The sequence below is a fragment of the Oncorhynchus tshawytscha genome, linkage group LG13, assembly GCF_018296145.1.
Source record: "Oncorhynchus tshawytscha isolate Ot180627B linkage group LG13, Otsh_v2.0, whole genome shotgun sequence".
NCBI lineage: Eukaryota > Metazoa > Chordata > Actinopteri > Salmoniformes > Salmonidae > Oncorhynchus > Oncorhynchus tshawytscha.
The window spans coordinates 88,179,385-88,193,625 of record NC_056441.1 but is presented as its reverse complement, the minus strand read 5'-3'; the positions used below and the strand labels follow the sequence as shown (position 1 = coordinate 88,193,625).

The 14,241-nt window shown below is 47.2% G+C and overlaps 1 protein-coding gene across 3 annotated transcripts in view; it reads left to right on the top strand.

Moving 5' to 3' along the window:
* LOC112247936 (high affinity cationic amino acid transporter 1) overlaps positions 1 to 13,746 on the top strand; it is a 48,661-nt gene extending 34,915 nt beyond the window's left edge. For 2 of the 3 annotated variants that reach the window (XM_042296504.1, XM_042296505.1), the window contains exons 8-12: positions 8,388 to 8,490; positions 9,075 to 9,280; positions 9,389 to 9,540; positions 9,924 to 10,032; positions 12,646 to 13,746. In XM_042296504.1, the coding sequence (XP_042152438.1) occupies positions 8,388 to 8,490; positions 9,075 to 9,280; positions 9,389 to 9,540; positions 9,924 to 10,032; positions 12,646 to 12,839 (764 nt within the window). In that variant the 3' untranslated portion in view covers positions 12,840 to 13,746. Of the gene's footprint in view, positions 1 to 3,588; positions 3,726 to 8,387; positions 8,491 to 9,074; positions 9,281 to 9,388; positions 9,541 to 9,923; positions 10,033 to 12,645 lie in introns of all 3 variants that reach the window. The other variant, XM_042296506.1, reaches the window with a different exon arrangement.
* Positions 13,747 to 14,241: the final 495 nt, after the last annotated feature.

The following is a 14,241-nucleotide window of genomic DNA, read 5'->3' as shown; positions in this document are numbered from 1 at the left end:
GGCACCTGGAGTACTACCAAACTTATTACCCTGGGCCTAGGGGTATGGAGTACTACTTATATTATTACCCTGGGGTACGGAGTACTACTGGTATTATTACCCTGGGGGGTACGGAGTACTACTGATATTATTACCCTGGGCCTAGGGGTACGGAGTACTACTGATATTATTACCCTGGGCCTAGGGGTACGGAGTACTACTGATATTATTACCCTGGGGGTACGGAGTACTACTGATATTATTACCCTGGGGGTACGGAGTACTACTGGTATTATTACCCTGGGGGTACGGAGTACTACTGATATTATTACCCTGGGCCTAGGGGTATGGAGTACTACTGATATTATTACCCTGGGGGTACGGAGTACTACTGGTATTATTACCCTGGGGGTACGGAGTACTACTGATATTATTACCCTGGGCCTAGGGGTACGGAGTACTACTGATATTATTACCCTGGGCCTAGGGGTACGGAGTACTACCTATATTATTACCCTGGGGGTACGGAGTACTACTGTTATTATTACCCTGGGGGTACGGAGTACTACTGTTATTATTACCCTGGGGGTACGGAGTACTACTGATATTATTACCCTGGGGGTACGGAGTACTACTGATATTATTACCCTGGGGGTACGGAGTACTACTGATATTATTACCCTGGGGGTACGGAGTACTACTGATATTATTACCCTGGGCCTAGGGGTACGGAGTACTACTGATATTATTACCCTGGGCCTAGGGGTACGGAGTACTACTGATATTATTACCCTGGGGGTACGGAGTACTACTGATATTATTACCCTGGGCCTAGGGGTACAGAGTACTACTGATATTATTACCCTGGGGGTACGGAGTACTACTGATATTATTACCCTGGGGGTACGGAGTACTACTGATATTATTACCCTGGGGGTACGGAGTACTACTGATTTTCTGTTCTACCTGATCATTTATTGCACCCATCTGGTGTCCCGTGTCTAAACAAGTCCCTAATTAAAGGGGAAGAATGCTGGTGTCCCGTGTCTAAACCGGTCCCTAATTAAAGGGGAAGACTGCTGGTGTCCCAGGTCTAAACCAGTCCTTAATTAAAGGGGAAGAATGCTGGTGTCCCAGGTCTAAACCAGTCCCCAATTAAAGGGGAAGACTGCTGGTGTCCCAGGTCTAAACCAGTCCCTAATTAAAGGGACCCGAATGCTGGTGTCCCGTGTCTAAACCAGTCCCTAATTGGGGAAGACTGCTGGTGTCCCAGGTCTAAACCAGTCCCTAATTAAAGGGAACGAATGCTGGTGTCCCGTGTCTAAACCAGTCCCTAATTAAAGGGGACGGAGTACTAATGCTGGTACCCCGTGTCTAAACCAGTCCCTAATTAAATTATTAATGCTGGTGTCCCGTGTCTAAACCAGTCCCTAATTAAAGGGGACGAATGCTGGTGTCCCGTGTCTAAACCAGTCCCTAATTAAAGGGGAAGACTGCTGGTGTCCCAGGTCTAAACCAGTCCCTAATTAAATTGCGAATGCTGGTGTCCCGTGTCTAAACCAGTCCCTAATTAAAGGGGAGAATGCTGGTGTCCCGTGTCTAAACCAGTCCCTAATTAAATGCTGGTGGTGTCTAAACCAGAATTAAAGGGGACGAATGCTGGTGTCCCGTGTCTAAACCAGTCCCTAATTAAAGGGGAAGACTGCTGGTGTCCCAGGTCTAAACCAGTCCCTAATTAAAGGGGAAGACTGCTGGTGTCCCAGGTCTAAACCAGTCCCTAATTAAAGGGGAAGACTGCTGGTGTCCCAGGTCTAAACCAGTCCCTAATTAAAGGGGAAGAATGCTGGTGTCCCGTGTCTAAACCAGTCCCTAATTAAAGGGGAAGACTGCTGGTGTCCCGTGTCTAAACCAGTCCTATTTAAAGGGGAAGAATGCTGGTGTCCCAGGTCTAAACCAGTCCCTAATTAAAGGGGAAAATGCTGGTGTCCCAGGTCTAAACCAGTCCCTAATTAAAGGGGAAGACTGCTGGTGTCCCAGGTCTAAACCAGTCCCTAATTAAAGGGAACGAATGCTGGTGTCCCGTGTCTAAACCAGTCCCTAATTAAAGGGGACGAATGCTGGTGTCCCGTGTCTAAACCAGTCCCTAATTAAAGGGGACGAATGCTGGTGTCCCGTGTCTAAACCAGTCCCTAATTAAAGGGGAAGAATGCTGGTGTCCCGTGTCTAAACCAGTCCCTAATTAAAGGGGAAGACTGCTGGTGTCCCAGGTCTAAACCAGTCCCTAATTAAAGGGGAAGACTGCTGGTGTCCCAGGTCTAAACCAGTCCCTAATTAAAGGGGAAGACTGCTGGTGTCCCAGGTCTAAACCAGTCCCTAATTAAAGGGGAAGAATGCTGGTGTCCCAGGTCTAAACCAGTCCCTAATTAAAGGGGAAAAATGCTGGTGTCCCAGGTCTAAACCAGTCCCTAATTAAAGGGGAAGACTGCTGGTGTCCCAGGTCTAAACCAGTCCCTAATTAAAGGGGAAGAATTTAAATTTGAGGGGATTCTATATCTATGGGAGAGACATTCATCTTATCTGCTCTACATGTTTATTACGGGCAGACAGATCCTAAGGCTCTGAGGTTCTGTGTGTCTGGGAGGTGCACTGGGAACTGCAGCAGTTGAAACCATGTGTCTGGACTTCATGGAGAGACTTGGAGTGTTTTTGGGTTATAAATCTTTGCCCCCTTCCTCCTCCTCCTCCACCCCTGGCCTCTCCTCTTCCTCCACCTCCTCCACCCCTGGCCTCTCCTCTTCCTCCACCTCTCCACCTCCACCCCTGGCCTCTCCTCTTCCTCCACCTCCTCCACCCCTGGCCTCTCCTCTTCCTCCATCTCCTCCACCCCTGGCCTCTCCTCTTCCTCCTCCTCTTCCACCCCTGGCCTCTCCTCTTCCTCCACCTCCTCCACCCCTGGCCTCTCCTCTTCCTCCACCTCCTCCACCCCTGGCCTCTCCTCTTCCTCCACCTCCTCCACCCCTGGCCTCTCCTCTTCCTCCACCTCCTCCACCCCTGGCCTCTCCTCTTCCTCCTCCTCCTCCACCCCTGGCCTCTCCTCTTCCTCCACCTCCTCCACCCCTGGCCTCTCCTCTTCCTCCTCCTCTTCCACCCCATGGCCTCTCCTCTTCCTCCTCCTCTTCCACCCCATGGCCTCTCCTCTTCCTCCTCATCCTCCTCCACCTCTGGCCTCTTCCTCCTCCTCCACCCCTGGCCTCTCCTCTTCCTCCACCTCCTTCTCCACCCCCGGCCTCTTCCTCCACCTCCACCTCCTCCTCCACCCCGGCCTCTTCCTCCACCTCGTCCTCCTCCACCCCTGGCCTCTCCTCTTCCTCCTCCCTCTCCTCTACTCCTGGCCTCTTCCTACTCCTCCCCTGGCCTCTCCTCTTCCTCCTCCACCCCTGGCCTCTCCTCTTCCTCCTCCACCTCCTCCTCCTCCACCCCTGGCCTCTCCTCTTCCTCCTCCCTCTCCTCTACTCCTCCCTCTCCTCTACTCCTGGCCTCTTCCTCCACCTCCTCCCTCTCCTCTCCTCTACTCCTCCCTCCTCTACTCCTCCCCCTCCCCTCCTATAGCCTTCTAGGCTCCATGTTTCCTCTACCTCGTATAATCTTTGCCATGGCCCGCGATGGTCTCCTCTTCTCCTTTCTGGCCAAGGTCAGTGAGAGGAAGTCGCCAATCAACTCCACCATTGCGTCAGGTTTCATGTCCGGTAAGACTGTGTTAGAGGTCAAGGGTTAAGCTCAGAGCTGATCTGTATCAGACAGAGACCTTAGGTTGAAGGGACCTGAGGAGGAGAGAGATGTAGCAGACAGAGACCTTAGGTTGAAGGGACCTGAGGAGGAGAGAGATGTAGCAGACAGAGACCTTAGGTTGAAGGGACCTGAGGAGGAGAGAGAGATGTAGCAGACAGAGACCTTAGGTTGAAGGGACCTGAGGAGGGGAGAGATGTAGCAGACAGAGACCTTAGGTTGAAGGGACCTGAGGAGGAGAGAGATGTAGCAGACAGAGACCTTAGGTTGAAGGGACCTGAGGAGGAGAGAGATGTAGCAGACAGAGACCTTAGGTTGAAGGGACCTGAGGAGGAGAGAGATGTAGCAGACAGAGACCTTAGGTTGAAGGAACCTGAGGAGGAGAGAGATGTAGCAGACAGAGACCTTAGGTTGAAGGGACCTGAGGAGGAGAGATGTAGCAGACAGAGACCTTAGGTTGAAGGAACCTGAGGAGGAGAGAGGGGGTAGCAGACAGAGACCTTAGGTTGAAGGAACCTGAGGAGGAGAGAGGGGGTAGCAGACAGAGACCTTAGGTTGAAGGGACCTGAGGAGGAGAGAGGGGGTAGCAGACAGAGACCTTAGGTTGAAGGAACCTGAGGAGAGAGAGAGGGGGGTAGCAGACAGAGACCTTAGGTTGAAGGGACCTGAGGAGGAGAGAGGGGGTAGCAGACAGAGACCTTAGGTTGAAGGGACCTGAGGAGGAGAGAGGATGTAGCAGACAGAGACCTTAGGTTGAAGGAACCTGAGGAGGAGAGAGGGGGTAGCAGACAGAGACCTTAGGTTGAAGGAACCTGAGGAGGAGAGAGATGTAGCAGACAGAGACCTTAGGTTGAAGGGACCTGAGGAGGAGAGAGATGTAGCAGACAGAGACCTTAGGTTGAAGGGACCTGAGGAGGAGAGAGATGTAGCAGACAGAGACCTTAGGTTGAAGGGACCTGAGGAGGAGAGAGGGGGTAGCAGACAGAGACCTTAGGTTGAAGGAACCTGAGGAGGGGAGAGATGTAGCAGACAGAGACCTTAGGTTGAAGGGACCTGAGGAGGAGAGAGATGTAGCAGACAGAGACATTAGGTTGAAGGGACCTGAGGAGGAGAGAGATGTAGCAGACAGAGACCTTAGGTTGAAGGGACCTGAGGAGGAGAGAGATGTAGCAGACAGAGACCTTAGGTTGAAGGGACCTGAGGAGGGGAGAGAGATGTAGCAGACAGAGACCTTAGGTTGAAGGGACCTGAGGAGGGGAGAGAGATGTAGCAGACAGAGACCTTAGGAGGAGAGAGATGTAGCAGACAGAGACCTTAGGTTGAAGGAACCTGAGGAGGAGAGAGATGTAGCAGACAGAGACCTTAGGTTGAAGGGACCTGAGGAGGAGAGAGGGGGTAGCAGACAGAGACCTTAGGTTGAAGGGACCTGTGAGAGGGGGTAGCAGACAGAGACCTTAGGTTGAAGGGACCTGAGGAGGAGAGAGATGTAGCAGACAGAGACCTTAGGTTGAAGGAACCTGAGGAGGAGAGAGATGTAGCAGACAGAGACCTTAGGTTGAAGGGACCTGAGAGAGATGTAGCAGACAGAGACCTTAGGTTGAAGGGACCTGAGGAGGGGAGAGATGTAGCAGACAGAGACCTTAGGTTGAAGGGACCTGAGGAGGAGAGAGATGTAGCAGACAGAGACCTTAGGTTGAAGGAACCTGAGGAGGAGAGAGATGGCAGACAGAGACCTAGGTTGAAGGGACCTGAGGAGGAGAGAGATGTAGCAGACAGAGACCTTAGGTTGAAGGAACCTGAGGAGGAGAGAGGGGGGTAGCAGACAGAGACCTTAGGTTGAAGGGACCTGAGGAAACAGACAGTCCATTAGTCTCGACTCTTCAAAAGTTTGAAAACTGCTGCCGTTTGTCTTCATTTTCTGTATGTGAATTCAAGGTGACTACTGTACTGGCCTACTGGTTGCTGTGATACTGTACTGGCCTACTGGTTGCTGTGATACTGTACTGGCCTACTGGTTGCTGTGATACTGTACTGGCCTACTGGTTGCTGTGATACTGTACTGGCCTACTGGTTGCTGTGATACTGTACTGGCCTACTGGTTGCTGTGATACTGTACTGGCCTACTGGTTGCTGTGATACTGTACTGGCCTACTGGTTGCTGTGATACTGTACTGGCCTACTGGTTGCTGTGATACTGTACTGGCCTACTGGTTGCTGTGATACTGTACTGGCCTACTGGTTGCTGTGATACTGTACTGGCCTACTGGTTGCTGTGATACTGTACTGGCCTACTGGTTGCTGTGATACTGTACTGGCCTACTGGTTGCTTGCTGTGATACTGTACTGGCCTACTGGTTGCTGTGATACTGTACTGGCCTACTGGTTGCTGTGATACTGTACTGGCCTACTGGTTGCTGTGATACTGTACTGGCCTACTGGTTGCTGTGATACTGTACTGGCCTACTGGTTGCTGTGATACTGTACTGGCCTACTGGTTGCTGTGATACTGTACTGGCCTACTGGTTGCTGTGATACTGTACTGGCCTACTGGTTGCTGTGATACTGTACTGGCCTACTGGTTGCTGTGATACTGTACTGGCCTACTGGTTGCTGTGATACTGTACTGGCCTACTGGTTGCTGTGATACTGTACTGGCCTACTGGTTGCTGTGATACTGTACTGGCCTACTGGTTGCTGTGATACTGTACTGGCCTACTGGTTGCTGTGATACTGTACTGGCCTACTGGTTGCTGTGATACTGTACTGGCCTACTGGTTGCTGTGATACTGTACTGGCCTACTGGTTGCTGTGATACTGTACTGGCCTACTGGTTGCTGTGATACTGTACTGGCCTACTGGTTGCTGTGATACTGTACTGGCCTACTGGTTGCTGTGATACTGTACTGGCCTACTGGTTGCTGTGATACTGTACTGGCCTACTGGTTGCTGTGATACTGTACTGGCCTACTGGTTGCTGTGATACTGTACTGGCCTACTGGTTGCTGTGATACTGTACTGGCCTACTGGTTGCTGGCCTACTGGTTGCTGTGATACTGTACTGGCCTACTGGTTGCTGTGATACTGTACTGGCCTACTGGTTGCTGTGATACTGTACTGGCCTACTGGTTGCTGTGATACTGTACTGGCCTACTGGTTGCTGTGATACTGTACTGGCCTACTGGTTGCTGTGATACTGTACTGGCCTACTGGTTGCTGTGATACTGTACTGGCCTACTGGTTGCTGTGATACTGTACTGGCCTACTGGTTGCTGTGATACTGTACTGGCCTACTGGTTGCTGTGATACTGTACTGGCCTACTGGTTGCTGTGATACTGTACTGGCCTACTGGTTGCTGTGATACTGTACTGGCCTACTGGTTGCTGTGATACTGTACTGGCCTACTGGTTGCTGTGATACTGTACTGGCCTACTGGTTGCTGTGATACTGTACTGGCCTACTGGTTGCTGTGATACTGTACTGGCCTACTGGTTGCTGCTGTGATACTGTACTGGCCTACTGGTTGCTGTGATACTGTACTGGCCTACTGGTTGCTGTGATACTGAACTGGCCTACTGGTTGCTGTGATACTGTACTGGCCTACTGGTTGCTGTGATACTGTACTGGCCTACTGGTTGCTGTGATACTGTACTGGCCTACTGGTTGCTGTGATACTGTACTGGCCTACTGGTTGCTGTGATACTGTACTGGCCTACTGGTTGCTGAAATACTGTACTGGCCTACTGGTTGCTGTGATACTGTACTGGCCTACTGGTTGCTGTGATACTGTACTGGCCTACTGGTTGCTGTGATACTGGTTGCTGATACTGGCCTACTGGTTGCTGTGATACTGTACTGGCCTACTGGTTGCTGTGATACTGTACTGGCCTACTGGTTGATAGATCCTGTCATATTTCTTAATGGCCTACTGGTTGCTGTGATACTGTACTGGCCTACTGGTTGCTGTGATACTGTACTGGCCTACTGGTTGCTGTGATACTGTACTGGCCTACTGTTGCTGTGATACTGTACTGGCCTACTGGTTGCTGTGATACTGTACTGGCCTACTGGTTGCTGTGATACTGTACTGGCCTACTGGTTGCTGTGATACTGTACTGGCCTACTGGTTGCTGTGATACTGTACTGGCCTACCTTGCTGTGATACTGTACTGGCCTACTGGTTGCTGTGATACTGTACTGGCCTACTGGTTGCTGTGATACTGTACTGGCCTACTGGTTGCTGTGATACTGTACTGGCCTACTGGTTGCTGTGATACTGTACCGTGACGTGAATATATTGTGTGTAACAGGAAACAGGAAATGAAATCATAACGGGCAGTTGTAGAGTCATCATCATGTTCATTCTTACTGTACAGTGCAGATGCCAGAAACAAATACAATCATGTCATTTGTTTTGGTGGTTTCCCAGACGCAGATTTAAACCTAGTCCTGAAAAACAACTTATTTTCGATGGAGATTCTCCTTTGAGCTTGCTTATTAGTCCAGGAATATCTGTGTCCAGGAACTCCGCCCATGAATGTGTGCATTGGCTTGTATTTTAAACGGGGTTATTCTGGGATAGATCCTGTCATATTTCTTAATGGTCTTTGACTCCTTCCTACAGCGGTGATGGCCTTCCTGTTTGACCTGAAAGACCTGGTTGATCTGATGTCTATCGGCACCCTGCTAGCCTACACCTTGGTGGCAGCCTGTGTTCTCGTACTCAGGTTAGTACCCTGCTAGCCTACACCTTGGTGGCAGCCTGTGTTCTAGTACTCAGGTTAGTACCCTACATGCTACACCCTGCTAGCCTACACCTTGGTGGCAGCCTGTGTTCTAGTACTCAGGTTAGTACCATGCTACACCCTGCTAGCCTACACCTTGGTGGCAGCCTGTGTTCTAGTACTCAGGTTAGTACCCTACATGCTACACCCTGCTAGCCTACACCTTAGTGGCAGCCTGTGTTCTAGTACTCAGGTTAGTACCCCTACACCCTGCTAGCCTACACCTTGGTGGCAGCCTGTGTTCTAGTACTCAGGTTAGTACCCTACATACTACACCCTGCACCCTGCTAGCCTACACCTTAGTGGCAGCCTGTGTTCTAGTACTCAGGTTAGTACCCTACATACTACACCCTGCTAGCCTACACCTTAGTGGCAGCCTGTGTTCTAGTACTCAGGTTAGTACCCTACATGGATGATCAGTTCTTGGATCCATAGCTCTGTCTGAACTTCAGAGTGGTTGCATTTTTTCAATAGGTGGCAGCTTACTGTTTTGCCTCTTTAATGTGGCTTTTCTTTCTGTCCTTCAGGTACCAGCCAGAGCAATCCAGTATGGCCTATCGGATGGCCTGTACGCTGGACGAGCCAGACACCTTAGAGTCCATTAACGAGGGCAGTGTGGGGATCCTGCCGGGAGCAGAGGAGGTGTTCTGTGCCAAAAACCTGTTGTTCCCTCACAACACAGAACCCAACAACCTGTCTGGCTTCGTAGTCAACATCTGTACCAGTACATTAGGTAAGACACACACACACACACACACACACCTATTCAGTTTTGTCCCTGCAGGAGTGTTAGCTCTGGTCACCTCCGTCTCGTCCTTACTGTCTCTGTCTCTCCCTGCAGGAGTGCTGGTGTGTATCTTCTGTGTGGTAGCAGTGCAGGGAGGCTTTGCTTCCTGGTCTGTCTCTCTACTGAGCCTCATATTTACAGCCTGTCTGGCAGTCACTCTACTGGTCTGGAGACAGCCTGAGAGCAAGACCAATCTCTCTTTCAAGGTATGTTCACTCAGCTGTACCCCACAGTCAGGGACATTTCCTCCCAGGGGCCAGTATGTTTAGAAATCTTCTCCTTCTCCCCTCTCCTCTTCTCTCTTCTCCTCCTCTCCTCACGCCTCCTCTCCTCATGCCTCCTCACCTCTCCTCCTCTCCTCACTCCTCCTCGCTTCTCCTCCTCTTCTCACGCCTCCTCCCCTCTCCTCATACCTCCTCTCTTCACGCCTCCTCCCCTCCTCTCCTCATGCATCCTCCCCTCTCCTCCTCTCCTCACCTCCTCCTCCCCTCCTCACACCTCCTCCTTTCCTCACGCCTCCTCTCCTCCTCTCCTCATGCCTCCTCTCCTCCCTTCTCCTCTCCTCACGCCACCTCTCCTCTCCTCCCAGGTGCCCCTGCTTCCCTTCCTCCCAGTGGCCAGTATGTTTATCAACATCTTCCTGATGTGTCAGCTGGGCCGAGGAACCTGGATACGCTTCTCTTTCTGGATGATCATAGGTACACTACATTTATCTGTACTATATATATACTACATGTATCTGTACTAATATATATATATATATATATATATATATATATATACATTTATCTGTATATATATATATGTATATATATACACACTACATTTATCTGTACTATATATATATATATATGTATATATATATATACACTACATTTATCTGTACTATATATATACTACATTTATCTGTACTATATATATATAATACATTTATCTGTATATATATATATGTATATATATACACTACATTTATCTGTACTATATATGTATATATATACACTACATTTATCTGTACTATATATATATGTATATATATATATTCTACATTTATCTGTACTATATATATATATATATATATATATACTACATTTATCTGTACTATATATATGTGTATATATATACACTACATTTATCTGTACATATATACACTACATTTATCTGTACTATATATATATATATATATATATATATACACTACATTTATCTGTACTATATACAGTGCCTTGCGAAAGTATTCGGCCCCCTTGAACTTTGCGACCTTTTGCCACATTTCAGGCTTCAAACATAAAGATATAAAACTGTATTTTTTGTGAAGAATCAATAACAAGTGGGACACAATCATGAAGTGGAACGACATTTATTGGATATTTCAAACTTTTTTAACAAATCAAAAACTGAAAAATTGGGCGTGCAAAATTATTCAGCCCCTTTACTTTCAGTGCAGCAAACTCTCTCCAGAAGTTCAGTGAGGATCTCTGAATGATCCAATGTTGACCTAAATGACTAATGATGATAAATACAATCCACCTGTGTGTAATCAAGTCTCCGTATAAATGCACCTGCACTGTGATAGTCTCAGAGGTCCGTTAAAAGCGCAGAGAGCATCATGAAGAACAAGGAACACACCAGGCAGGTCCGAGATACTGTAGTGAAGAAGTTTAAAGCCGGATTTGGATACAAAAAGATTTCCCAAGCTTTAAACATCCCAAGGAGCACTGTGCAAGCGATAATATTGAAATAGAAGGAGTATCAGACCACTGCAAATCTACCAAGACCTGGCCGTCCCTCTAAACTTTCAGCTCATACAAGGAGAAGACTGATCAGAGATGCAACCAAGAGGCCCATGATCACTCTGGATGAACTGCAGAGATCTACAGCTGAGGTGGGAGACTCTGTCCATAGGACAACAATCAGTCGTATATTGCACAAATCTGGCCTTTATGGAAGAGTGGCAAGAAGAAAGCCATTTCTTAAAGATATCCATAAAAAGTGTCGTTTAAAGTTTGCCACAAGCCACCTGGGAGACACACCAAACATGTGGAAGAAGGTGCTCTGGTCAGATGAAACCAAAATTGAACTTTTTGGCAACAATGCAAAACATTATGTTTGGTGTAAAAGCAACACAGCTCATCACCCTGAACACACCATCCCCACTGTCAAACATGGTGGTGGCAGCATCATGGTTTGGGCCTTCTTTTCTTCGGCAGGGACAGGGAAGATGGTTAAAATTGATGGGAAGATGGATGGAGCCAAATACAGGACCATTCTGGAAGAAAACCTGATGGAGTCTGCAAAAGACCTGAGACTGGGACGGAGATTTGTCTTCCAACAAGACAATGATCCAAAACATAAAGCAAAATCTACAATGGAATGGTTCAAAAATAAACATATCCAGGTGTTAGAATGGCCAAGTCAAAGTCCAGACGTGAATCCAATCGAGAATCTGTGGAAAGAACTGAAAACTGCTGTTCACAAATGCTCTCCATCCAACCTCACTGAGCTCAAGCTGTTTTGCAAGGAGGAATGGGGAAAAATTTCAGTCTCTCGATGTGCAAAACTGATAGAGACATACCCCAAGCGACTTACAGCTGTAATCGCAGCAAAAGGTGGCGCTACAAAGGATTAACTTAAGGGGGCTGAATAATTTTGCACGCCCAATTTTTCAGTTTTTGATTTGTTAAAAAAGTTTGAAATATCCAATAAATGTCGTTCCACTTCATGATTGTGTCCCACTTGTTGTTGATTCTTCACAAAAAAATACAGTTTTATATCTTTATGTTTGAAGCCTGAAATGTGGCAAAAGGTCGCAAAGTTCAAGGGGGCCGAATACTTTCGCAAGGCACTGTATATACACTACATTTATCTGTACTATATATATACACTACAAAGATCTGTACTATATATATGTATATATATACACTACATTTATCTGTACTATATATATATACACTACATTTATCTGTACTATATATAAACACTATATACAATACTATATATTAAATATGACCTATAGATACACTACATGTATCTGTACTATAGATTAAATATGACCTATAGATACAATAGTTTGGACACAGCTACTCATTCCAGGGTTTTTCTTTATTTTTTACTATTTTCTACATTGTAGAATAATAGTGAAGACATCAACACTATGAAATAACACATATGGAATCATGTAGTAACCAAAAAAGCATTTAACAAATAAAAATATATTTGAGATTCCTCAAAGTAGCCACCCTTTGCCTTGATGACAGCTTTGCACACTCTTGGCGTTCTCTCAACCAGCTTCACCTTTGGAACCCTTCTCCCAGGTTTCATCATCTACTTTGGCTATGGGATCCGTAACAGTGTAGAAGCTGCTTTAGCCAATACTGACGGTAACCTGCACAGATACAAGCCAGACTGCACTCTCAGCGGACAGCCAATGGACATCGAGAAGGAAGTGTTCCTACACAACGGCCTGGACCTGGACAACACAGTGGACGAGGAGGACGGGGACCTCTAGAGGTTGGGAGGTGCAGTGCACTTCCCTAATGCTAATATCCGATTACTTCATCTATCTTTTAACGGTCAGATTAGTGCCATATACTGTCAGGAATATCTTCACGTGAAGGGGGACAATCATGTACAATCAAAACGAGCTCTATTAGGATATCAAACCAGACACGGGTCTCTTCACATTGGGCAGTGGTCCACCATACCAGTTCCACGTCCACTGCTCATGACTCTGTTAGTGATGTCAGTAGTAAGCACCAAACCAACCAGTCCGTCTGTCATTGTTAGCACAAAGCAGGACGACTATCACACTTCTCTTGGAAGAAGAAAAGGGGCTTGAAAGGATCTGTGGCCCTTAACATTTTATTGAAATTTGTTGCAAATACTGAATAGTCTATAATTTCACACTGAAGAGCAGGGCTCGTCCCTAATACTAGCATTACTGATTGATTACCATGCAGTCTATCGCCCTCTGCTGGAGTCCTGGTGTCACTGCATGATAGATGCTGATAGATAGAGGATGTGTCACATGGGCACTCTATTCCCTATATAGTGCACTACTTTTGACCAGGACCCATAGTGGGCACAGTGCTGGTTGCTGTGTCCCCTCTACTAGTCAAGTCAACATCATCCTCCCCAATTTCATGACTTACAATGTTAATTCACATACTCTGCTTCTTATCTACAAATATATTGACTTATTGATGACGACAAGTGATGTTTTTTCATTCATATGTGCAGAGCCATCTCTGAGTCAATACAGCTGCACTTCCTTGTTTGATTGATCATATTCAGGATGTAATGAATTATAATTGATACGTCTCAAAGTACAACTACTTCTCTTCCTTCTCCTTCTCTTCCTTCTTCTCTTCCTTCTTCTTCCTCTCTTCCTTCTTCTCTTCCTTCTCCTTCTTCTTCTTCTTCTTCTTCTTCTTCTTCTTCTTCTTCTTCTTCTTCTTCCTCTCTTCCTTCTTCTTCTTCTTCTTCTTCTTCTTCTTCTTCTTCTTCTCCTTCTTCTCTTCCTTCTCCTTCTTCTCTTCCTTCTTCTTCTTCTCTTCCTTCTTCTTCTTCTCTTCCTTCTTCTTCTCTTCCTTCTTCTTCTTCTCTTCCTTCTCCTTCTCTTCCTTCTCCTTCTTCTCTTCCTTCTCCTTCTTCTCTTCCTTCTTCTTCTTCTCTTCCTTCTTCTTCTTCTCTTCCTTCTCCTTCTCTTCCTTCTCCTTCTTCTCTTCCTTCTCCTTCTTCTCTTCCTTCTTCTTCTTCTCTTCCTTCTTCTTCTTCTCTTCCTTCTTCTTCTCTTCCTTCTTCTTCTTCTCTTCCTTCTTCTTCTCTTCCTTCTTCTTCTTCTCTTCCTTCTCCTTCTCTTCCTTCTCCTTCTTCTCTTCCTTCTTCTTCTTCTCTTCCTTCTTCTTCTT